The sequence below is a fragment of the Neoarius graeffei genome, chromosome 15 (genome assembly GCF_027579695.1).
Source record: "Neoarius graeffei isolate fNeoGra1 chromosome 15, fNeoGra1.pri, whole genome shotgun sequence".
Lineage (NCBI taxonomy): Eukaryota > Metazoa > Chordata > Actinopteri > Siluriformes > Ariidae > Neoarius > Neoarius graeffei.
Window position 1 is genome coordinate 52708693 of NC_083583.1, and position 24728 is coordinate 52733420.

At 41.3% G+C, this 24728-nt stretch overlaps 1 protein-coding gene across 1 annotated transcript in view; it reads right to left on the reverse strand.

Annotated features, from left to right (window-relative positions):
- The window catches only part of comp (cartilage oligomeric matrix protein), a 35453-nt gene that overhangs the window by 4189 nt on the left and 6536 nt on the right, over window positions 1–24728 (reverse strand). Inside the window, exons 3-18 of the mRNA XM_060940674.1 lie at window positions 24223–24323; window positions 22145–22218; window positions 15963–16014; window positions 15644–15798; window positions 14756–14893; window positions 14553–14627; window positions 4642–4794; window positions 4414–4518; window positions 4230–4337; window positions 3973–4132; window positions 3767–3885; window positions 3623–3675; window positions 3299–3492; window positions 3045–3223; window positions 2910–2958; window positions 2610–2806 (exon numbers count right to left, since the gene is read on the reverse strand). Of these exons, the coding sequence (XP_060796657.1) occupies window positions 2610–2806; window positions 2910–2958; window positions 3045–3223; window positions 3299–3492; window positions 3623–3675; window positions 3767–3885; window positions 3973–4132; window positions 4230–4337; window positions 4414–4518; window positions 4642–4794; window positions 14553–14627; window positions 14756–14893; window positions 15644–15798; window positions 15963–16014; window positions 22145–22218; window positions 24223–24323 (1912 nt within the window). The remainder of the gene's footprint in view (window positions 1–2609; window positions 2807–2909; window positions 2959–3044; window positions 3224–3298; window positions 3493–3622; window positions 3676–3766; window positions 3886–3972; window positions 4133–4229; window positions 4338–4413; window positions 4519–4641; window positions 4795–14552; window positions 14628–14755; window positions 14894–15643; window positions 15799–15962; window positions 16015–22144; window positions 22219–24222; window positions 24324–24728) is intronic.

Sequence of the window (24728 nt, forward strand, 5' to 3'; positions counted from 1 at the left end):
AATGTTCTCGGCTGTGTTTTTGTTTAAAAATGTTTTCCAAATTGTAGCTGTGTTTAATTCATATCCAGAAAAATATATATTCCAATATAATATACTCAGCATAAACATTTTAAATAGATTCTATATTTTTGGTCCATCCATGACATATTACTAAAGTAGCCTATTTACTGTTGTTGATGTGGGTCACTTGCTGTTAGCCAATTCACTTTCTCGTACCAGGAGAGCTGAAAGGAACGAGTATTATTCCCTACCTTTTTCACCAAGTCAATTTGAGGCGTTGGTCTACCCTGCTCTTTAATTTAAATTTTTTCCTCGAAAGGAAGACTGGCAAATGGCTTGGCCAAAATTAAATCAGCAATGCTTGGCATCCATGCGCAGCTTTCTTGCTAGCTGACTAGCCCCCTCAAGTTCAAGTTCAGTCACTCAAATAAACAAAATTTCTGGAACTAAGATAGCAAACTTGACAACACTACACTTTATTTACAATGAAAATATATACAAACTAAAAAAGCTGGTAGAAACCGTATGTAATGAATGAAATCGAAATGTAAGCTGATCTCTTACAATACACCACAGCACTTGTGAATCCGCATGGGACTGAACTGAGATTCACCGCTGCCTGTCTATATTTGAAACGAGCTGTCAATCAAAGAAAATATCCGGCCGCTTTCACCAATCACCAGTCTCCTCGCAGAAAGCTTTGCCATGTCCCTCCCACTGTGAGGCTGGGAGTCCGTGGGGCGGGCGTTTTCGCAGTATTTGTCCAATAACCGTCTTGCATTTTGAGATTGAAAAGCGCATAGCTCCCAAATGCCATTGAAGTCCACTGAGGCTGGGAGTCCGTGAGACTCCGTGGGCAGGCGTTTTCGCAGTATTTGTCCAATAATCGTCTTGCATTTTGAGATTGAAAAGCGCAGAGCTCCCAAATGCCATTGAAGTCCACTGAGGCTGGGCTGCATCGCGCTGTCACAAGGGGGAAAAACTCACGCACACATTAGGCGAACTGGGGAAAGTTATAATGGAATGATTTCGCATTGTAGTTGGGTTGAGCACATATATTTCTATGATTCTGGATCTGAAATAGCAATGTTATAAGGTCAGCTATAACATAAGCCTAGCGCAATTCATCCTACACGATGTTCGTCATTTTTAGAGGAGGCTGAGCCTCCCTCGTTGTCTTAGAGCAATCGCCCGTGGTTTCAGCCAAGGTCGGACTTGATTCTTCAGTAGCCAAACCAGATAGAACGCGATATCTGGGTACTCGATGGTTGGTAGAAGGATCTTATCTTCAGGAAAGTCTGACTTTTTTAAATAATATGGGTCAAAACCCACACATATCTATCTTCTCTTTGTATCGAATCTTCACTGGACCATTCAAATCGTGGTAATACTGAGAAAATTCAGCATTGTTTACAGACACACTTTCAGCGGCTGCCATCCTATTTGTCTTGTATTTCCACCATGAGGGCGGACGCTCATGACGTAGCACGTTTTGATCACCTGGTTGCAAGTCATCTATTAGGCAGTTTAGTTGGGTTATTTCTTTCATTATGGAGTTCATTTGGTAACAACCCAACATGTTTGGGTATTCCGGGCTCGTGACAGTATTTCAAATTTACCGATCCAGTTTCTAATATACAGAACTCATCCAAGTCAGTTACATGAAGGTAACAGGAGTGTTGTAGTACTTGAGACTGGTCTTGGTTTCGAGACCAGTCTCAAGACCACTTTATGAAGGTCTTAGTCTCATCTCGGAATCGACCACATTTTTACTCGGTCTTGTCTCGGTCTCAGACATAGAGGACTTGGGATTTTATTTCAAGCCCAGTCAAGACCACAACTGCGGAGATTTCATTAAATTGCCAATGCATTGTTTGAGTTATTTATTAATATTGTTACTACGATTGGATGTAAAATTTCCTGTTTCAAATGCAACCAATAACGTGACTCATTACTAACTTGAAAATTTTCTTCCTGTTAACAGCTGTCACTCCTCCCCCACCTCTTTAACACATACTGGTCTGGTCCTGGTCTTGACTTGATCTTGATACATGATGGTCTTGGTCATGACTTGGTCCCAGTTTAGGTGGTCTTGACTACAACACTAGTTAACAGACATTATTTTTGTAATCTCATTAGCCCTGTTACTGTTGCACATATATCGGAATATACCCACAGATATTCCCCAATGATGCTAAACTAGCATCTTTTCAGTTAGTTCTTTCACTTGGGTTACGTGATTGCCATTTAGACATGATGTTATTCACGACAGAGCACTCAGTTATGTTGGACTAGCTACACTCGGTGGAGACAAATATTGCATATAAGCTCATAGTTACACTGAAATGAAATATTTTAGCAAATCAAATGATCAAATATCTCACTACAGTATCATGCTGTTCGTTCATTTAACGTAAACTGTTTTTGGTAGATAGCACAGCCTGCATCAAAATCTCATGTGAAGCCAGTCGATGCCTCACTGAAAGAATTTCATTGACTTATATTTTCTATGGGATCCTATGGCAGATTCAGTACATTGATCTGTAACCAGCGTCCGCCAAGTGGATATTTTGATTTTATATGGGTAAATCAATATAACCACATTGTACCTTGAGTTGGATTCCTGGTTCAGCCACAGCTCGGAAGGGATTCGCCTGCCAGTAGATCTGCTCCACCTGCTTCCACATGACTACATAAAAACTAGAGCTGTCCTGATAGCCAAAGATAAACCCAGCATAGTCATCATCTGTTATTGTATTTACATGAAACGTCCCTTCAAAGTCCACACCATTGAATGCTGTGTAACCTGCATGCAAGAACAAAAGAAGGTTAAATTTGTGTATACATTAAAATCAGATTTTCATTCTGAAAGCTTTGTTTGGAGGTTTTTAGTTTTGTTTGTAGATTACCAACAGCTAATCCAGGGTCACTATTCATGGTTTGAATGATCTCTCTTCCCTGTTTGAAAGAAAATGTTTATTAGCTGCTTTATAATAAGCTCAAATTTCAGTTTCTTTTTAACAGTAGGAGGTAGCAAATCAGACCTGATTAAGCACCACCCAATTTGGATCAATCTGTGCATCTCCTTCTGGGTCCAGCACTACAGTCTGGTAGGCTCGGAAGTCGGTAAGGGTGACTTCTGCATTCTCAGGGCACACATCAATAGGGTCTATGACTGTATCGTTGTCAAAGTCCTTTTCACAGACATTTCCAATTCCGTCCCCTGTAATGTATGTGGGAAGTGAGCTTCAGATTATAAAATAACATTTGACTGAAAAGCTAAGGTGCTAAAACTGACCATCCCAATCTTCCTGGAGCGGGTTGGGGATGAGTCTGCAGTTATCTGGTCCCGGAGGAAGGAGGTCAGGAATGCCGTCATTGTCGTCATCATCATCACACTCATCCCCTTTGCCATCTTTGTCCGTGTCCAACTGAGAACTGTTTATGACTGCTGGACAGTTGTCTCTTGAGTCCTGATGACCATCTCCATCACTGGGGAAAAAAGCAACAAGCTCTCAGCCAGAGACTGAAACAAATGTATCAGGAACCATTTTGTCCAAATTTGTCTTGATCAGTGTCACAAGGATCACCAGTCAAATCAAGTCCAACAATTTGCCCATACCTGTCTTTGTTGGTGTCACAAGGATCACCAATCAAATCATTATCGACATCCATCTGAAAGTGCAAAAGTGGGGATCGTGAGTTTCTCTCCGAGACAAAGTATGTTCCTGGTAGACTGAAGTAATATACAGCATGAGAAAAAGACCTGATCAGGATTGCGAATATAAGGACAGCTGTCACATGCATCACCAACATTATCACCATCTCGATCAATCTGGTCAGCATTGGGAACCTTCACACAGTTGTCTTTGTCATTTTTTATGCCTGAACACAACAGAATCTCAGTTGAATAAAAATAAAAAAAAGGCCAACTGAAAATAAACCAAAGGGTTACACTCATGCCAAACATACCATCACCGTCAATGTCATTATCACATTCATCACCACTGCCATCACTGTCAGTGTCCTTTTGGTCATTGTTTTTAATTAAGTGACAGTTATCGCAAGCATCTCCATAATCATCTTGGTCAGTGTTCTTCTGGTTTACATTTGGCACAAGCACACAATTATCCTAGTGAAGCAAAGAGCAATGTGTTAGTAGAAAGTACTGTACCTTAGCCAGTCTTTACACACATTTTGGTCATGATTTGACCAAAGTAAGTAATTACCTCTGTATTCAGGATCCCATCTCCATCTGCATCATCATCACATGCATCTCCAATACCATCCTGATCAGCGTCTTCTTGGCCAGAGTTGGGTACTGTGAGACAGTTATCCTGCAAAGCCCCTTCCACTGAGTTTGTTGGATTTGGAGAACACATTCAGATATTCTGTGAACCTGTTTATTCTTACCTTAGCACAGATTCTGTCAGAGCATGGCAGTTCTTCATCAGGGAAGCCATCAATATCTGTGTCTGTTCCACATAAGTATCCATTGCCAGCCATACCAATGCCACACTAAATACAAAGATTTGAGTTACTAGTCTCATTTGGGTGTTTCAGATAAATTCTAATACATAAGATTCACCTTCAGTACAATTCATAGAGCTTTGTAAGTACAACATGTTTTGAAGTCCTTACAACACATTCAATATTGTCATCCCGATGGGCAATGCACTCAGCACTTGCATGGCAAGGGTTGGGCTGCCCATTCCCACATGACCTCTCAGGCTTACAGCCTTGTGTCTGGTTTCCTATGAATCCTGGCTTGCAGTGACTACACCGGAAAGACCCCTGTCACACACAAAGACAATATATAAAAGTGTTGAGAGCATGCTTACGGATCACGGAAATGGACCAGATGCTTTTACTCTTAAAAATATGTTCCTGCAAAGTTCTTAGGGTTATTCATAATAACCTTATTATTATTTGGGGATTCTACCTGGAACCATCCATGATAGGAAACACTTTGTTTTAGTATCCCCAGAGAAACAAACTGAAGAACAGTGTGTTTATGGTTTACTTACACTCATCATCCACTTGTACACCTGGTCATTCATGCAATTATCCAACTAGCCAATCATGTGGCAGAAGCACCATGCATAAAATCATGCAGATTTTATGAGTTCAAGAAGAAGAAATTTTCACATCAAATACAACCCCAATTCCAAAAAAGTTGGGACACCGTATAAAACATCAATAAAAACAGAATGTGAAGACTTGCAAATCATGGAAACCCTAGATTTCATTGAAAATAGTACAAAAACAACATATCAAATGTTGAAACTGAGAAATTTTTACTGTTTTTTGGAAAATATATGCTCATTTTGAATTTGATGTCAACAACATGTTTCAGAAAAGTTGGGACGGGGCAACAAAAGACTGAAAAAAGTTGTGTAATGCTGAAAAAAAAATTGGTTAATTGGCAACAGGTCAGTAACATGATTGGGTATAAAAAGAGCATCCCAGAGAGGCTGAGTCTCTCAGAAGTAAAGATGGGGAGGGGTTCACCGTTCTGTGAAAGACTGTGTGGGCAAACAGTGCAACAATTTCAGAATAACATTCCTCAATGTAAAATTACAAAGAATTTGGGGATCACATCATCTACGGTACATAATATCCTGAAAAGACTCAGAGAATCTGGAGAAATCTCTGTATGCAAGAGACAAGGCTGAAAACTGACGTTGGATGCCTGTGGTCTTCAGGCCCTCAGGAGACACTGCATTAAAAGCAGAAACGAGTCTGTAGTGGAAATCACTGTATGGGCTCAGGAACACTTCAGAAAACCATCGTCTGTGAAATCAGTTCATTACTGCATCCACAAATGCAAGTTAAAACCAGATATAAACAATATCCAGAAACACCGCCACCTTCCCGAGCTCTTTTATGATGGACTGAGGCAAAGTGGAAAATTGTCCCGAGGTCTGACGAATCAAAAGTAGAAATTCTTTCTAAAAATCATGGACACCATGTCCTCCAGGCTAAAGAGGAGAAGGACCATCTGGCTTATCAGTACACAGTTCAAAAGCCAGCATCTGTGATGGTATGAGGGTGCTTTAGTGCACATGACATGGGTAGCTTGTATATCTGGGAAGGCATCATTAATGCTGAATGATATATACACGTTTCAGGGCAATATGCTCCCATCCAGACAAAATCTTTTTCAGGGAAGGCCTTCCTTCTTTCAGCAAGACAAACCGCTTTCTGACAATGTTAAAACTGCATGGCTTTGTAGAAAAAGAGGCCGGTGCTAAACTGGTCTGCTTGTAGTCTAGACCTGTCTTCCGTTTAAAACATTTGGTGCATTATGAAGCATAAAATATGACAAAGGAGACCCCGAACTGTTGAGCAACTGAAATTGTATATCGGGCAAGAATGGGACAACATTTCTCTTTCAAAGCTACAGCAATTGGTCTCCTCAGTTCCCAAACATTTACAGAGTGTTGTTAAAAGTAGAGTTGATGCAACACAATGGTAAACATGCCCCTGTCCCAGCTTTTTTGAAACGTGTTGCTGACATCAAATTCAAAATGAGCATATATTTTTCAAAAAACAATAAAATTTCTCAGTTTCAACATTTTATTTTGTTGTCTTTGTACTATTTTCAACGAACTATTGGATTTCCATGATTTGCAAATTATCGCATTCTGTTTTTATTTACAGTTTACACAGCATCCCAACTTTTTTGGAATTGGGGTTGTATTAAAATGTGATTTCAGTGACTTTGGTTGTGACATGGTTGTTGGTGTCGGTGGGAAGCCATGACCTAAAGGTTAGAGAAACAGCTTTGAGACGAAAAGGTTGCTGATTTGATTCCTTGGACCAGCAGGAATGGCTGAAGTGCCCTTGAGCAAGACACCTAACCCCTGAGCTGCCCACTGCTGTGGGTATGTCAGGTTTCTGTTGAGCATTGCTCTGGATAACAGTGTCTGGTAAATGCCTATAATGTAATGCCACAGAGGTTGGTTTGTGTATTTCAGTAATTGCTAATCTCAGGGATATTCTGGTGCAACAGTTTCTAGAGTTTACAGAGAATTGTACAAAAAAAGTTCAGTGAGCAATAGTTCTGCAGGTGAAAATGCCTTGGGAGAGGTCAGAGGAGAACAGCCAGCCTGGGTTGAGCTTACTGGAAGGCTATGGTAACTTAAATAACCACTCTTTAAAGGCATGGTGAGCATAAAAGCATTTCAAAACACACAATACATTAAACCTTGAGGAATCTGAGGCTAGAGCCCTGCGATAACCTGGCGACTTGTCCAGGGTGTACCCCGCCTCTCGCCCATAGTCAGCTGGGATAGGCTCCAGCTTGTCTGCGACCCTGTACAGGATAAGCAGCTACAGATGATGGATGGATGGATGGATGGATGGATAGATGGATGGATGGATGGATGGATGGAATCTGAAGCTACATTGGGCACAGGTTCACCAAAAGTGGACTTGTGAAGACTGGACAATGGCATCCCCCGCCGGGTTCAGCTATCCAGTTTAGGTAAGCCTGCACACTGTGGCCTCAAATTCCTGATCTTAGCTGGCAAGAAAAAAGTGGTCAGTGAGAGTGTGAATGTATTGAACATAAACTGAATAAAAAATTCAGTTGAGTAGAATAGTCACATGAATCAGGTTGCTGGTGTCACTTTTTATCCAGAGTTATTTTTAATGTGGTAACACAAACTCAAAATAGTACAACTGAAACTTCTCTGATCTCCTACAGTTTTGTCAATATGCTCTTAAATCTTAAAATGTTCTAGCTTTTTTGAAGTAGAATGTACCTCGAATTACATCATCTGTACATCACATATCATATAGACAAAGGTTGCATCTGTCCCCTCCATTTTCAATTATGCTTCATGGACAACTCTACAAGAGCCAAAAGCCAACTCCCCACACAATGGACCCAATGCAGTTTGTGTACTGCACAAACAGATCTACAGATGACGTGATCTTGTATGCACTCCACCTGGCCCTGACCCTCCTGGATCAGTGCAACACCCACGTGAGAATGCTGTTCATCGACTTTAGCTCAGCATTCAATACCATCATGCCTCAGCAGATGATTTGGAAGCTTGCCCTTTTAGAGCTCAACACCTCCCTCTGCAACTGAATTCTGGACTTACTCAATGAGAGGCCCCAGACAGTCCAGATCAGCAGAGCCAGGTCCAACTCCACTACATAAAGCGCCAATGCCCACCAGGGGTGTATGCTGAGTACACTACTGTTCACAGTGCTGATCCACAACTGCACATCCAGCCTTGGTATGAACCAGTACAAATCATCAAGTTTGCTGATGGAACCACTGTAGTGGGGCTCAGCAATGATGATGATCAGAAACTATGATGATCAGTAACTATGATGACACATGATGGCAGATTGGTGCAGGCCAACAATTTGTCTCTTAACATTGTGAAGACAAAAGAGATGATTGTTGAATTCAGAAGGTCTAGTGATAACCACTCCTCACTCCGCATCAATGGTGCCATTGTGGAGCAAGTTCCTTGGTGTTCATGTCGCAGTGGACCTCTCCTGGACAACCAATACCAGCTCACTTGCCAAGAGAGCCCATCAGCACCTGCATTACTCCTACGGCTAAAGAAGATGCACCTCCCTCCACCCATTCTTACAACCTTCTCCAGGGGCACCACTGAGAGTGTCCTGACCAGCTGCATCACTGTCTGGTACGGAATTGCAATGCCTCTGATTGCAGAGCTTTCCAAAGGGTTGTGTGGACACCGGAGCAGATCAACAGCTCCTCTCTTCCTGTCTGCAGGATATATTCACCTCCTGGTGCATCCACAAATCCACTGGCATTGTGGCTTACTCCTCCCACCCCTCCCATTTGTTCACCACCCTTCCATCTGGGAGATGGTTCTGCAGCATCAGGAACAGACTGTATACCAGACTGTACAATACAGTGGTGCTTGAAAGTTTGTGAATCCTTTAGAATTGTCTATATTTATGCATAAATATGAACTAAAACATCATCAGATTTTCATACAAGTCCTAAAAGTAGATAAAGATAACCCAGTTAAACAAATGAGACAAAAATATTATACTTGGTCATTTATTTATTGAGGAAAATGATCCAATATTACATATCTGTGAGTGGCAAAAGTATGTGAACATTTGCTTTCAGCATCTGGTGTGACCCCCTTGTGCAGCAATAACTGCAACTAAACGTTTCTGGTAACTGTTGATCAGTCCTGCACACCGGCTTGGAGGAATTTTAGCCCATTCCTCCATACAGAACAGCTTCAACTCTGGGATGTTGGTGGGTTTCCTCACATGAACTGCTCGCTTCAGGTCCTTCCACGACATTTCGATTGGATTAAGGTCAGGACTTTGACTCGTCCATTCCAAAACATTAACTTTGTTCTTCTTTAACCATTCTTTGGTAGAACGACTTGTGTGCTTAGGGTCGTTGTCTTGCTGCATGACCCACCTTCTCTTGAGATTCAGTTCATGGACAGATGTCCTTACATTTTCCTTTAGAATTTTATGGTATAATTCAGAATTCATTGTTCCATCAATGATGGCAAGCCGTCCTGGCCCAGATGCAGCAAAACAGGCCCAAACCATGATACTACCACCACCATGTTTCACAGATGGGATAAGGTTCTTATGCTGGAATGCAGTGTTTTCCTTTCTCCAAACATAGCGCTCCTCATTTAAACCAAAAAGTTCTATTTTGGTCTCATCCGTCCACAACACATTTTTCCAATAGCCTTCTGGCTTGTCCACGGCATCTTTAGCAAACTGCAGATGGGCAGCAATATTCTTTTTGGAGAACAGTGGCTTTCTCCTTGCAACCCTGCCATGCACACCATTGTTGTTCAGTGTTCTCCTGATGGTGGACTCTTGAACATTAATATTAGCCAATGTGAGAGAGGTCTTCAGTTGCTTGGAAGTTACCCTGGGGTCCTTTGTGACCTTGCCAACTATTAGACGCCTTGCTCTTGGAGTGATCTTTGTTGGTCGACCACTCCTGGGGAGGGTAACAATGGTCTTGAATTTCCTCCATTTGTACACAATCTGTCTGACTGTGGATTGGTGGAGTCCAAACTCTTTAGCGATGGTTTTGTAACCTTTTCCAGCCTGATGAGTATCAGCAATGCTTTTTCTGAGGTCCTCAGAAATCTCCTTTGTTCGTGCCATGATACACTTCCACAAATATGTGTTGTGAAGATCAGACTTTGATAGATCCCTGTTCTTTAAATAAAACTCTCACCTGATTGCCCACTCACACCTGATTGTCATCCAATTGATTGAAAACACCTGACTCTAATTTCACCTTCAAATTAATTGCTAATCCTAGAGGTTCACATACTTTTGCCACTCACAGATATGTAATATTGGATCATTTCCCTCAATAAATAAATGACCAAGTATAATATTTTTGTCTCATTTGTTTAACTGGGTTCTCTTGATCTACTTTTAGGACTTGTGTGAAAATCTGATGATGTTTTAGGTCATATTTATGCAGAAATATAGAAAATTCTAAAGGGTTCACAAACTTTCAAGCACCACTGTAGTTCTTCCCCCAAGCAGTCTGGATCCTGAATACTATGGATCCTCCATCCACTCTGGACTCCGTTCTCCGTACTCTGCTCTAACTAACAGTTCAGACTTATTTTGCACATTTTGTCTATTTGCACCAGACACTTTATAGAATGCCATCCATATTGCTGCTATAGATATACTTACTGCTGCTACACTACCAAATATTTGCATCAGACAATTTATGGCACACTTAAGAAACATTATAGAGCTTGAAGGAACATACTGTATATACTTATGCAACTCTATGGAAAATACACTCACCGGCCACTTTAATAGGAACTTGTTCTTGATTCTAAGATCCCTGTTCTTGGCTGCAGGAGTGGAACCCGATGCGTTCTTCTGCTGTTGCATGCTGAGATGCTTTTCTGCTCACCACGGTTGTAAAGAGTGATTATATGAGTTACAACCCCGATTCCAAAAAAATTGGGACAAAGTACAAATTGTAAATAAAAACGGAATGCAATGATGTGGAAGTTTCAAAATTCCATATTTTATTCAGAATAGAACATAGATGACATATCAAATGTTTAAACTGAGAAAATGTATCATTTAAAGAGAAAAATTAGGTGATTTTAAATTTCATGACAACAACACATCTCAAAAAAGTTGGGACAAGGCCATGTTTACCACTGTGAGACATCCCCTTTTCTCTTTACAACAGTCTGTAAACGTCTGGGGACTGAGGAGACAAGTTGCTCAGGTTTAGGGATAGGAATGTTAACCCATTCTTGTCTAATGTAGGATTCTAGTTGCTCAACTGTCTTAGGTCTTTTTTGTCGTATCTTCCGTTTTATGATGCGCCAAATGTTTTCTACGGGTGAAAGACCTGGACTGCAGGCTGGCCAGTTCAGTACCCAGACCCTTCTTCTACGCAGCCATGATGCTGTAATTGATGCAGTATGTGGTTTGGCATTGTCATGTTGGAAAATGCAAGGTCTTCCCTGAAAGAGACGTTGTCTGGATGGGAGCATATGTTGCTCTAGAACCTGGATATACCTTTCAGCATTGATGGTGTCTTTCCAGATGTGTAAGCTGCCCATGCCACACACACTAATGCAACCCCATACCATCAGAGATGCAGGCTTCTGAACTGAGCGCTGATAACAACTTGGGTCGTCCTTCTCCTCTTTAGTCCGAATGACACGGCGTCCCTGATTTCCATAAAAAACTTCAAATTTTGATTCGTCTGACCACAGAACAGTTTTCCACTTTGCCACAGTCCATTTTAAATGAACCTTGGCCCAGAGAAGACGTCTGCACTTCTGGATCATGTTTAGATATGGCTTCTTCTTTGAACTATTGAGTTTTAGCTGTCGACGGTGGATGGCACGGTGAATTGTGTTCACAGATAATGTTCTCTGGAAATATTCCTGAGCCCATTTTGTGATTTCCAATACAGAAGCATGCCTGTATGTGATGCAGTGCCGTCTAAGGGCCCGAAGATCACGGACACCCAGTATGGTTTTCCGGCCTTGACCCTTACGCACAGAGATTCTTCCAGATTCTCTGAATCTTTTGATGATATTATGCACTGTAGATGATGATATGTTCAAACTCTTTGCAATTTTACACTGTCGAACTTCTTTCTGATATTGCTCCACTATTTGTCGGCGCAGAATTCGGGGGATTGGTGATCCTCTTCCCATCTTTACTTCTGAGAGCCGCTGCCACTCCAAGATGCTCTTTTTATACCCAGTCAAGTTAATGACCTATTGCCAATTGACCTAATGAGTTGCAATTTGGTCCTCCAGCTGTTCCTTTTTTGTACCTTTAACTTTTCCAGCCTCTTATTGCCCCTGTCCCAACTTTTTTGAGATGTGTTGCTGTCATGAAATTTCAAATGAGCCAATATTTGGGATGAAATGTCAAAATGTTTCACTTTCGACATTTGATATGTTGTCTATGTTCTATTGTGAATACAATATCAGTTTTTGAGATTTGTAAATTATTGCATTCCGTTTTTATTTACAATTTGTACTTTGTCCCAACTTTTTTGGAATCGGGGTTGTACTATATTCCTGGCAGCTCGAAAGAATCTGGCCATTTTCCTCTGACCTCTCTTATCAACAAGGCGTTTGTTTCCACCCACGGAACTGTCATTGTTCACTCAATGTTGTTTTGTTTTTTGCACCATTCTGTGTAAACTCTAGAGACTGTTGTGTGTGAAAACCCCAGGAGATCAGCAGTGTCTGAAATACTCAAACCACTCCATCTGGCTTAAACCAACACCCATGCCACAGTGAAAGTCACACTCTGAAATCACAATTTTTCCCATTCTGATGTTTGAAGTGAACATTAACTGAAGCTCTTGATTTGTATCTGCATGGTTTTATGCATTGTGCTGCCATCAAGGAATTGGCTGATTAGATAACTGCATAAAACAGCAGGTGGATGGGTGTAGCTCATAAAGCAGCCAGTGAGCGTATATACTTCCTACTACTACACTACCAAACAGTTTACAATTTCCAGCCCATGTTCTGTTTTTACTGAACTGTGCATTTATACTCCTGTGAATGTATTGTTCTATTCTGTGTTTTCTTCCTCCTGCATGTCAGTAATATTGTGGAGAGCACCAGCTCTAAACAAACTTCAAACATAGCTTCTCAGAACTACAACACCCAAGAACCACAGCACCCTTTATCACCTGTCTATTAATGATACCTGTCACTCGTTTCCTGGTTCATCAGCCCTGCTACTTAAAGGAGATACACAGAACCTTTATTTTTAAATACATTTCTGAGTGGATAGCATATCCATCCTTGACTCTTGTATGCTGCATAAATGGGAATAAAAAATATATATTTTTGAGAGTTAAAAATCGACCGCAAAGTTGGCATTCAAGCTGCCCCGCTGAGCCAGCCAGCCCTGAGTGCGTGATATCACAGCAGGAACCGGTTTTAAGGCTGAGGCCTTTGACAGCTATAGACCAAAGTCATATAAATAAAAATTTATGGTGAAAGTAAGAAATACCGTTACCGACTTGCTCAACTAAGACTGATTTGACTTCATTGATTGTGGGTTGACCCTCATTAAAACAGGATAGGTGTTATAACTTATGCAACATACATCTACATGCATGCATTTTCACTGATAAAACGTAAAAGGGGCGGCACAGTGGTGTAGTGGTTAGCGCTGTCGCCTCACAGCAAGAAGGTCCGGGTTCGAGCCCTGTGCCCGGCGAGGGCCTTTCTGTGTGGAGTTTGCATGTTCTCCCCGTGTCCGCGTGGGTTTCCTCCGGGTGCTCCGGTTTCCCCCACAGTCCAAAGACATGCAGGTTAGGTTAACTGGTGACTCTAAATTGACCGTAGGTGTGAACGTGAGTGTGAACGGTTGTCTGTGTCTATGTGTCAGCCCTGTGATGACCTGGCGACTTGTCCAGGGTGTACCCCGCCTTTCGCCTGTAGTCAGCTGGGATAGGCTCCAGCTCGCCTGCAACCCTGTAGAACAGGATAAAGCAGCTAGAGATAATGAGATGAGATGAGACTTCGAAGGTACGGTCTTCCCCCTTTATTGTGTTATCAACCCTCATTCTCGTATTATTCTTGTCATTCTCTAGTCCTGCCTGCATTGCCCTTTTTACCGATCGACCGACCCTTGCCTGCCCATTGACCATGTTTCTCGTCTAGCGTTTTGGCTTTGTTTCCAGTTTGCTTCTCTTGCTCTCCCCTGCCCATACATCCATAAGTGCCTGCACCCTGATACTGCACTCATCTCAGACTGTTGTGTTTTATGTTTGCACTTTATGTAGTCTTGTGTACCATTATGTGTTGCACCATGGTTCTGGAGCAAAGAGCTTTCATTCAAATGTATACTAGCTATATGACAATAAAATCACTTGAACCTGAACTTTAACTTGAAGAGTAGGGTTTACTTTTCAGAGAAGGTTCCAAGTAGAACATCTTTAGAAAACTAGTACAGCCAAAGAACCTTTGTAGACCCATTTTTAAAAAAAATAATACTGCTATGTTGACTTCTTAAATTCTTTGTCATTTACTCACCGGTGTGTTCAAACAGATGGAATTCTCCACACAGCCTCCATTTGACATTTCACACTCATTTATGTCACGGCAAACCTTTAAGCAATGAAGAGACAGAGAAAATTGCATTCACCACAGATGCATAACAAAAAAAATTAAACATAGTGAGCCTGAAGTGTTTGAAATAAAACATTTAAATAAAAATGTTGAAATGAAGCAGTAACCTGTTTGTTGGCGATGGCATGGTCAAGTCCGACTCCCTGCACCTGGGGACCTGCATAACCAGCAGGACATTGACCACAGCGGAACCCAGGAAATGTATTGATGCATCTCACACCCATATGGCATGGTTTTACAGCACACTACAACCACAAAAACAAGGGCTTTTCAAAGACTCGCACATTTTAGGATGGATGTTCTGCTCAGGTTACTTTTCATTCTTTATATCTTCTTTAGTGTTCTGCCTAATGGCAAGTCCAAGTCACTAGGGAAGAATTACAGGAATGGTTTCCCATTGCCTTCTACTGGGTTATTTATAGAGGTTTTCTCCTCTTAACCATTCACACCTTTGGGCATATTAAAGTAGCCAGTTAACCTAACCTGCATGTCTTTGGACTGTGGGGGAAACCGGAGCACCCTGAGGAAACCTATGCAGACACGGGGAGAACATGCAAACTCCGCACAGAAAGGCCCCCATCAGCCATGAGATTCAAACCCAGAACCTTCTTGCTGTGAGGCAACAGTGCTAACCACTACACCACTGTGCCGCCACCTTGCTTTATATATAAGGTTATATGAAGGTTAACATGTGCTTCCTCCATGACACATGACACCAGTCACCACATCTTTTCCAGTTGCTGCTTATGATGCATCACATGACAGCACTCAGAGGAAATCTACCCACATACATCAGCTCATGATGGGTTAGTGCTGCACTTTTGATTGACAGTGGAGAGAAAGTATGCCATCCCTCCAACCCAGAGAACACACTACAATTTTGCTCCTTACAAACTTGTGATCTCCCAAAAACAGGGCAAAAGCCCCACCACTATAAATTTCTGAGATGTCAAAGTGGAAAAGCATTACTGTTGGCTTCCTATGATGAGCCCCACCTCATCAACATCTGTGCAATGGGTGCCATTGCCCACCATGCCTTGAGGACATGGCCCACATCTGATACCATTAACAGTGTCCATACAGGTCACTCCAGGGTGGCAGGGATTGGGATCACAGCCTGGTTTTCGATCTGGGACATATATGTGCATGCCTACAATAATAAGAAGAAGAAGGAGTATGATTTCACATTACATTTTGAGTTTGAATGAAAACATAAAACTATTTGAAAGAAGTAATTAAACAATTCATGAAATGACTTGAAACTTTTCCCTTGCGTTATGTACAACATAAAAATGCAAGCAAAATGTCACTTACCACAGGCTTCACACTCCATAACAGTGTTCTTCAGAAATACAATTTCCTCTATCTACATGAGGAAATGGCAACAAATCAACAATGAATTATTGGAATGTAATGTAAGCTATGAGCATAGAAATATGAATAGCACACAGAGGTGTAGCTGAAAATTCATTAATTCATTATAAAATGAATGAATAATTACAATACATGAATGAATCATGAATGAATGAATGAATGAATGAATCATTTTACATGAATTACAACCCCAATTCCATAACTTTGGGACACTGTGTAAAACGTAAATTAAAAAAAAAAAATACAGAATATAACGATTTGCAAACCATGGAAACCTTTTATTACACTGAAAATAGTACAAAGACAACATAACAAATATTGAAACTGAGAAATTTTATTGTTTTTTGAAAATATATACAGTGTACGCTCATTTTGAATTTGATGTCAGCAACACATTTCAGAAAAGTTGGGACAGGGGCAACAGAAGACTGAAAACATTGTGTAATGCTGAAAAAAACCAACCTAATTTGGTTAATTAGCAACAGGACAGTAACATGACTGGGTATAAAAAGAGCATTCCAGAGAGGCGGAGTCTCTCAGAAGTAAAAAGATTTTGAGAATCTGGGGAAATCTCTGTATGCAAGAGACAAGGCTGAAAACTAACACTGGATGCCTGTGATCTTCAGGCCCTCAGGTGGCACTGCATTAAAAGCAGACACGTGTCTGTAGTGGAAATCACTGTATGGGCTCAGGAACACTTCAGAAAACCACCGTCTGTGAAAACAGATCATTACTGTATCCACAAATACAAGTTAAAACCAGATATAAACAATATTCAGAAACACCGCCACCTTCTCTGGGCCCGAGCTCTTTTACGATGGACTGAGGCGAAGTGGAAAATTGTCCCAAGGTCTGACGAATCTCATCTCATCTCATTATCTCTAGCCGCTTTATCCTGTTCTACAGGGTCGCAGGCAAGCTGGAGCCTATCCCAGCTGACTACGGGCGAAAGGCAGAGTACACCCTGGACAAGTCGCCAGGTCATCACAGGGCTGACACATAGACACAGACAACCATTCACACTCACATTCACACCTACGCTCAATTTAGAGTCACCAGTTAACCTAACCTGCATGTTTTTGGACTGTGGGGGAAACCGGAGCACCCGGAGGAAACCCATGCAGACACGGGGAGAACATGCAAACTCCGCACAGAAAGGCCCTCGCCGGCCACGGGGCTCAAACCCGGACCTTCTTGCTGTGAGGCGACAGCGCTAACCACTACACCACCGTGCCGCCCTGGTCTAACGAATCAAAAGTAGAAATTGTTTTTAGAAATCATGGACACCACGTCCTTCAGGCTAAAGAGGAGAAGGACCATTCAACTTGCTATCAGTGCACAGTTCAAAAGCCGGCATCCCTGATGGTATGAGGGTGCATTAGTGCACATGACATGGGTAGCTTGTACATCTGGGAAGGCATCATTAATGCTGAATGATATAGACCTGTTTCAGAACAATATGCTGCCATCCAGACAAAATTTATTTCAGGGAAGGCCTTCCTTCCTTCTTTCAGTAAGACAATGCCAAACTGCTTTCTGCACATATTAAAACTGCATGGCTTCATAGCTGGCCTCGCCAACACGGTGCCTGCGGGCACCAGGTAGCCCACCGGTAGCCTGGGAGGTGCCCGCGATGGATGTTCTAAAAATAGCCAGTGACTACTGCACTGTTCAAATCATATTTGGTAATTTTTAAAATAAAAATTATTTTTATTGCTTTCAACACCTTGAAGTTTAATCCAGAAGTATTTTCTAAAAATCCCCCTAATAGTTTTAAAATTAAAATAGAAGCCTAATGTAGATAATTTTCTTTGCTGGGTCAAAGTTCAGCCTACTATGCCACCGCGCCAACTCCCCTTTGCGTTCGGTCCTCAGTCATTAGCCTGCCAATGGATAGAGATCGACACAGTGCAATAAGTTGTAAATTTTCTGTAAAGGTAGTTTGGTGAAAGTGTTTAAATATGATGTCGGAGAGCAAGAAAAAGAAGACTTACCACTTTCAGGATGAATGGGAGAAAGAGTTCTTCTTTACTCAAGTTGGTGAACGTTGTGTGTGTCTGATCTGTGGAGCTGCCGTAGCCTTGGCTAAGAGACACAATGTGGAGAGACGTTTTTCTACATGCCACAGAACGTTTGATGCCAGCTACCCTCCAGGCAGCGCATTACATGCCCAAAAGACTCGTGACCTCAAGGCAGCTTTGGGCAGACAACAGTCTTTTTTCACCAAGCCAGCAAAGCAATCAAAAGCGGCTACGGAAGCTTCCTTCAGAGCAGCTCACTACCTGGCTAAGCACAAAAAGGCATTTTCGGACGGAGAGGTGGTCAAAGGGGTGATGTCAGTGGTTGCAGACACTTTGTTTAAAGATCACAAGAATGGGAAGGAGATCCTCACTGCCATCGCGGCTGTTCAGCTAAGTGCCAACACCATCGCCAGGAGAGTATCAGCAATGTCCACTAACTTGGTGGAACAGCTGAATGGTGACATGGGTACATGCAAGTACTTTAGCATCCAATGTGACGAGTCGGTGGATAAAACCAGCACGGCACAGCTGATGGTCTTCGTCAGAATGGTGTTCAGTGATTTCACTGTGAAGGAGGAGATGCTTTCTTTGCTGCCCCTGAAAACCACAACAAGGGCTGTTGACATCTACGAGGCCATAAAGCGCTATTTTACAGAGAAAAACATCCCACTTCAAAAGTTGGTATCGGTAACTACCGACGGAGTCCCCGCGATGACTGGCCGTCATTCTGGTCTTATTGCGCACTGCAGAAGCGATCCAGATTTTCCCCGTTTCCTCAGTTACCACTGTCAATCATCAGCAGGCAATTTGTGCCAAAGTGATGGGTTTTGATCACGTCATGACTCCAGTCGTGAAGATTGTCAACAGTATCCATGCGAATGCCACACAACACCAGGCATTCAAACTTCTTCTGGAGGAGCTGTCAGCTGAGAACGGTGACCTCTTGCTGCACACAAAGATATGATGGCTCAGCAGGGGTTGAGTTCTGCAGCGCTTTTTGTCACTTCTGGACGAAATCAAAGAGTTCATGGAATCCAAAGGGCAGGACACTACTTTGCTCCGGGACACTGAGTGGGTGCTTGACCTTGCCTTTCTGACAGACATCACAGGGAAACTGGGCGGCACGGTGGTGTAGTGGTTAGCGCTGTCGCCTCACAGCAAGAAGGTCCGGGTTCGAGCCCCGGGGCCGGCGAGGGCCTTTCTGTGTGGAGTTTGCATGTTCTCCCCGTGTCCGCGTGGGTTTCCTCCGGGTGCTCCGGTTTCCCCCACAGTCCAAAGACATGCAGGTTAGGTTAACTGGTGACTCTAAATTGACCGTAGGTGTGAATGTGAGTGTGAATGGTTGTCTGTGTCTATGCGTCAGCCCTGTGATGACCTGGCGACTTGTCCAGGGTGTACCCCGCCTTTCGCCCGTAGTCAGCTGGGATAGGCTCCAGCTTGCCTGCGACCCTGTAGAAGGATAAAGCGGCTAGAGATAATGAGATGAGATGAGATCACAGGGAAACTGAATCACTTGAACTGTGAACTGCAAGGCGAAGGTAAGACTGTATCGGACATGATCAGTGCTGTGAACGCATTCAGAGCAAAGTTGAACATTTTCTCTGTGCATTTGCAAAGTAAGAAATTCTTGCACTTTTCATCTGTGCAGTCAGTTTTGAATGGAAATGCCCCTGCATCTGTAGCCTTAGATGGGGCTGTAGAAAAGTACACAAGTACAGTTAATATCTAGGCTTGAGCAAGAGTTTGAAGAAAGATTTCATGACTTTGATAAACTGCAGCTTTGTGTTGCATTCACTGCTAATCCTTTCATGCAATGCGACATCACATACATTTCTGAACAACTCGGTGAAATATTCAACTTGAATGCTGATGAGAGTGAAATGGAAATCATTACGCTGCAAAACGACATTACTCTCAAAGCCCACCAGGGATCCTCAGACTTCTGGTATCTTGTGGACTCAGAAAAATACAAAGGTGTGCACACAGTAGCCTTGAAAGTTGCATCTGTTTGGTTCGACGTATCTCTGAGAGTCAGCGTTTTCTAACATGAATTTCATTAACAAACAAACAAACAAAAACAGAACTTGCTTAACTGATCTACACCTTGAAGATTCACTCAGAGTTGCTGTGTCAAGCTACAGCCCTGACTACAGTGCACTGATGGACTCAATGCAGTGTCCGGCTTCCCACTAGGAACCATTCGCATGCAAAAATCAACGCATGAAATGCATTTTAAAACTTAGAAGAATATTAAGAGAATGCTTAGAGAATGATTTCTTGAATGTTATGAATCTGCAATAAGGTGAAACCATTTAAGGATGCAGTTAAGAGTTTCAGCTTGTATGCTGTGTTTGAAGTGCGAGTGTTGCACTGCATTACTGTTGCACTGCAGTTTTCTAAGGAATGGATTTTGAATAGTTTTAACTTTCACAGAACTGTTGTGTGTTGAAAAGGGAAAATTATCACCTTTTATTATTGTGCCTTTGGCATTTCCAGACCTATTTTTATGTAACAGCTATTAATTGCAGTGAGAATATCAGAATGGGTTTTTTTTGTGTATAGAGTTCTAAAAGAGGGCAAATGTACTTTCCCAACATGAGATTACAAGAAACAACAAAATACAACAGAATATGTTCATTATTATCATTATTAACTTATTAGCATTAGCTAATAAGGGTTAGAATAATTAAACTTTGGAATTTGCAAAAAAAAAGTTGGTAATTCCTAACAGTATTGATATGTTGAGATTATGATTATTCATAATTAAAATGTTCATGTTAAAATGCCAGTTTCTATTCCTTGATTGTTGTTAATTAAAAGCATATAATCCTACATAGTCTTATTTTAAAGGGATGTTAAGCCTTTTATTTATTTTAAAGTAAATTATTTTGAATGACTAGCCCTCCATATAGTTTCTCATCCTTCAGGTAGCCCTCAGTCCCAGAAAAGTTGTAAAAGAGTTGTAAAATAGTAAAAGAGTCTGGGTGCTAAACTGGCCTGCTGCAGTCCAGATCTGTCTCCCATTTCAAACATTTGGTGCATGATGAAGCGCAAAATACGACAAAGGAGACCCTGAACTGTTGAGCAACTGAAATTGTACATCAGGCAAGAATGGGACAACATTTCTCTTTCAAAACTATAACAACTGGTCTCCTCAATTGTCCTCAGGAAATTTGATATGTTGTCTTTGTATTATTTTTAATGAAATATAGGGTTTCAATGATTTGCAAATCATCATATTCTGTTTTTTATTTACGTTTTACACAGTGTCCCAAATTTATGGAATTGGGGTTGTACATGAATTCATATTACATGAATTACATTAATCTTCAGTAATTCCTTTATCTTGGCCAAAGTCGCGGTACATCCAGAGCCTAGCCTGAGAACACTGGGAAATTTAGCATCTAAGCAAGTTTTTGGGAGGTGGGAGAAAACCGGAAATCCTATAATCCACACTGACACTAGGAGAACATACAAAACTCCACACAGTGAGGTGGCAATGCCATCCTCTGCACCACCATGCCAGCCTGAAATATCTTATAACAATTCCAACTGCTTATTCAAGTTTGTTTAACATAGCGAAAAATTATGTCAATGTTATTTTTTTTGCACATGAGCTGTGTTATGATAATGTAAAATAAAATGCCAATGAAGTCATTATTACTATTTGTCTATTACCCGCCCAGTCATCAAATGAAAACATCCTTGGTTTAATCACACTTTATTTGGCTACAATAAATACAATTGGGATCAGACATTTTTTTCTATTTCTGTTTGAAAGCTGTTTGAGCTGAGGTGACACAATGCTGGAGGTTTACTGCAGGACAAGAAAAAGAAGGTCGATCTAGTTTTATGAACGTGCATGTTACTTGCATGTTATTTTAATCATTTATAGTGAAACTGTCAGATTAAGAAAATTAATATGGCATCATTCCAGACACTACTGTCTGGAATCCACCCCAAATGCACGAGGGCATCACTTATTGATTTAACTGCACCATAATCCAGCTTACTTAGAATATATTTTCAGTCCCCTGCCCCTGAAATTAATTTCTGTCAATGCCACTGATGGCACACAATAGATTTCAGTTTGCATTTTACCTGTTGCTTAAGCAGTTCCTTAATTTCAGCCAGAGCCTGGTTTGTACCCTTAATCTGGTTTATTATCTCTTCATCTGTGGAAAAAAAATATATTTAAAACTGCCAAAAGTAAAACACAGACTATACCATAAATCAGAATATCATACATTGAATAATGAACAAAACAGATCCATGAGGTATTATACAGTATGTTGACTTTCACTCCTGTTGCAATGAGTTTTCCACCAGGCTTTTGTGAGTCTCTTGTCGGAGCTCTCTGACAGACAACGGTTTACTGTTAACCGAGAATGGCCAGATCTTACTGGAAGTCACAAAGATGCTTCATTTGTCATTTCCTGAAAGCAGTGTAACATTCATTCTGACTGCCTTATGTGTTTATAAAGAGAAATGGAACAGTGAAGGAAAGTGATGATGACTGTGCTGGAATTCATTATAAAGATGGGGTTTAACAAGAAGGTTCGTATTTCAGGCAGAAAAAGCATCAGACAAGTATCGCCTTCACCTCTGCTCCTGGTGTCTTTCAGAAGAAAGCTGATCTCAGAACAGAATTTATATGTTCGCATAATGCTTTCCCCCAGAGATGATTGTGCTTCTTCTCTGCTGGGATGGAAATGTGGTGTTTCCATTAACTGCATCAGAGATGCATTCCAGTCAAAAAGCTCTGCGAAAGAGCTGACTGCTGCTGGAAGATAGCTTAACTAGCTGATATCTCTGTTTGTATTTTATGTCTATTTTGTAGATATTGATTTGAACATAAAAGCAGAACAAAGCAACGGTTTGAACGCCCAGTTTCCGAGTAGAAAATGGGAAAGAAAAAAAAATTACCTCTGGTTTATAACTGATCCACAAAGAAGACTCCAAGAAGTTAAATAAAAAAAAAGTCAGTGTATTTAGTCACAACACCAAAGGCAAAATCAGCATCAGCAAAAAGCTGTTAAACCAAAGAGTTTAGAGTTTTTCCATGGCCCTCCAAGCATGATTTGAAGAAGGCAGTGCATGATATTTCACACACACATTCACATTATCTCTAGCCACTTTATCCTTCTACAGGGTCGCAGGCAAGCTGGAGCCTATCCCAGCTGACTACGGGCGAAAGGCGGGGTACACCCTGGACAAGTCGCCAGGTCATCACAGGGCTGACACATAGACACAGACAACCATTCACACTCACATTCACACCTACGGTCAATTTAGAGTCACCAGTTAACCTAACCTGCATGTCTTTGGACTGTGGGGGAAACCGGAGCACCCGGAGGAAACCCACGCGGACACGGGGAGAACATGCAAACTCCGCACAGAAAGGCCCTCGCCGGCCCCGGGGCTCGAACCCAGGACCTTCTTGCTGTGAGGCGACAGCGCTAACCACTACACCACCGTGCCGCCCCTGCATGATATTTGGTAGCATTAAAACAGATATATCAGGAAAACAAGGGAAAATAATATAACTGAGAAATGATCAGGTGATATAATAGATCTTGGAGGCAGTTACGAATAAATGGAAACACTGGGAATGATGCAAATGTTTGAACATATTCTATTTACTATTATGTCTGTTGACAATACTATTATTTACTAATTTACTACTATCATATTATTTACGTAATATGATGGTGTCACTTTACTGCACACTTTTTCCCCTCGCCCCAGTTGTCGTTACTTGTAACAATTAAGGCACATCTGGAAATGCTAACACACTGAATTACTTATTGGTGAAAAGTGATTTTGTTTTTTATTTTGTCTGAAGGATGAGCAACATTTTGCACTCAACTGTATTTCACAAGCCACAATAAAATTATGACAGGTAAAGAAATCTGATTATAAATCAGAATTGATTCTGCAGAAATTGTTATTTAAAAGTTTACTCAAAGCTTACTTTACTCGTACAAATATTTAATTTTAATATAAGATAGCGTTACGATAAAAAATAGAACAGCTGTAAATCAAAATTATGCATCAGGACAAAGGTGATGAACTGAAAAGTTAATGTGATCGTGTTTATCTGTGGTCTGTCGATTCATAGTCCACTTAGATGATCATTTCACTTACTTAAGAGGACGGTGTGAATTGAAGCTGCTTACCTTTTGATGCTCTTTGGCTGGACGCCACACTCCTTCCTATATTAAAAAATCCAGATAATAGCAGAAGAAGAAATAGAGATATTAACATATTTGGTTTTCTCCTTTGGCAGGTTCGAACTGTGTGGGTGTTTGCCTGCTTGTGACTTGCTTCCAGTCCCCTCCTCTGCTTTTATATTTCTCTGGGCCTCCGACGTCAGGAATTGAAGTCAGGAATATGGCTTTTTTTTTTTTTGTCTTACAGTAAATAGTGTTTATGCAGGGAAACAATCAATTCATTTCATATGAAATGGATCTTTTGTCAAGTGGAATGGTTTCCTTTCGTCAAATCATATAGTGTTCCTTTTTCAGACAAACCATACATGTTGAAATTCCAACAGATGAAATGCCCAGATGTGACAGATTCAAAATCATTTTATAAACAGTTATCCTATAAGCTGAAAATACTGTATAAATGTTTGAACAAAGACATAGTCTTGACTTTACTTCAGCATAGGATCACACATGTA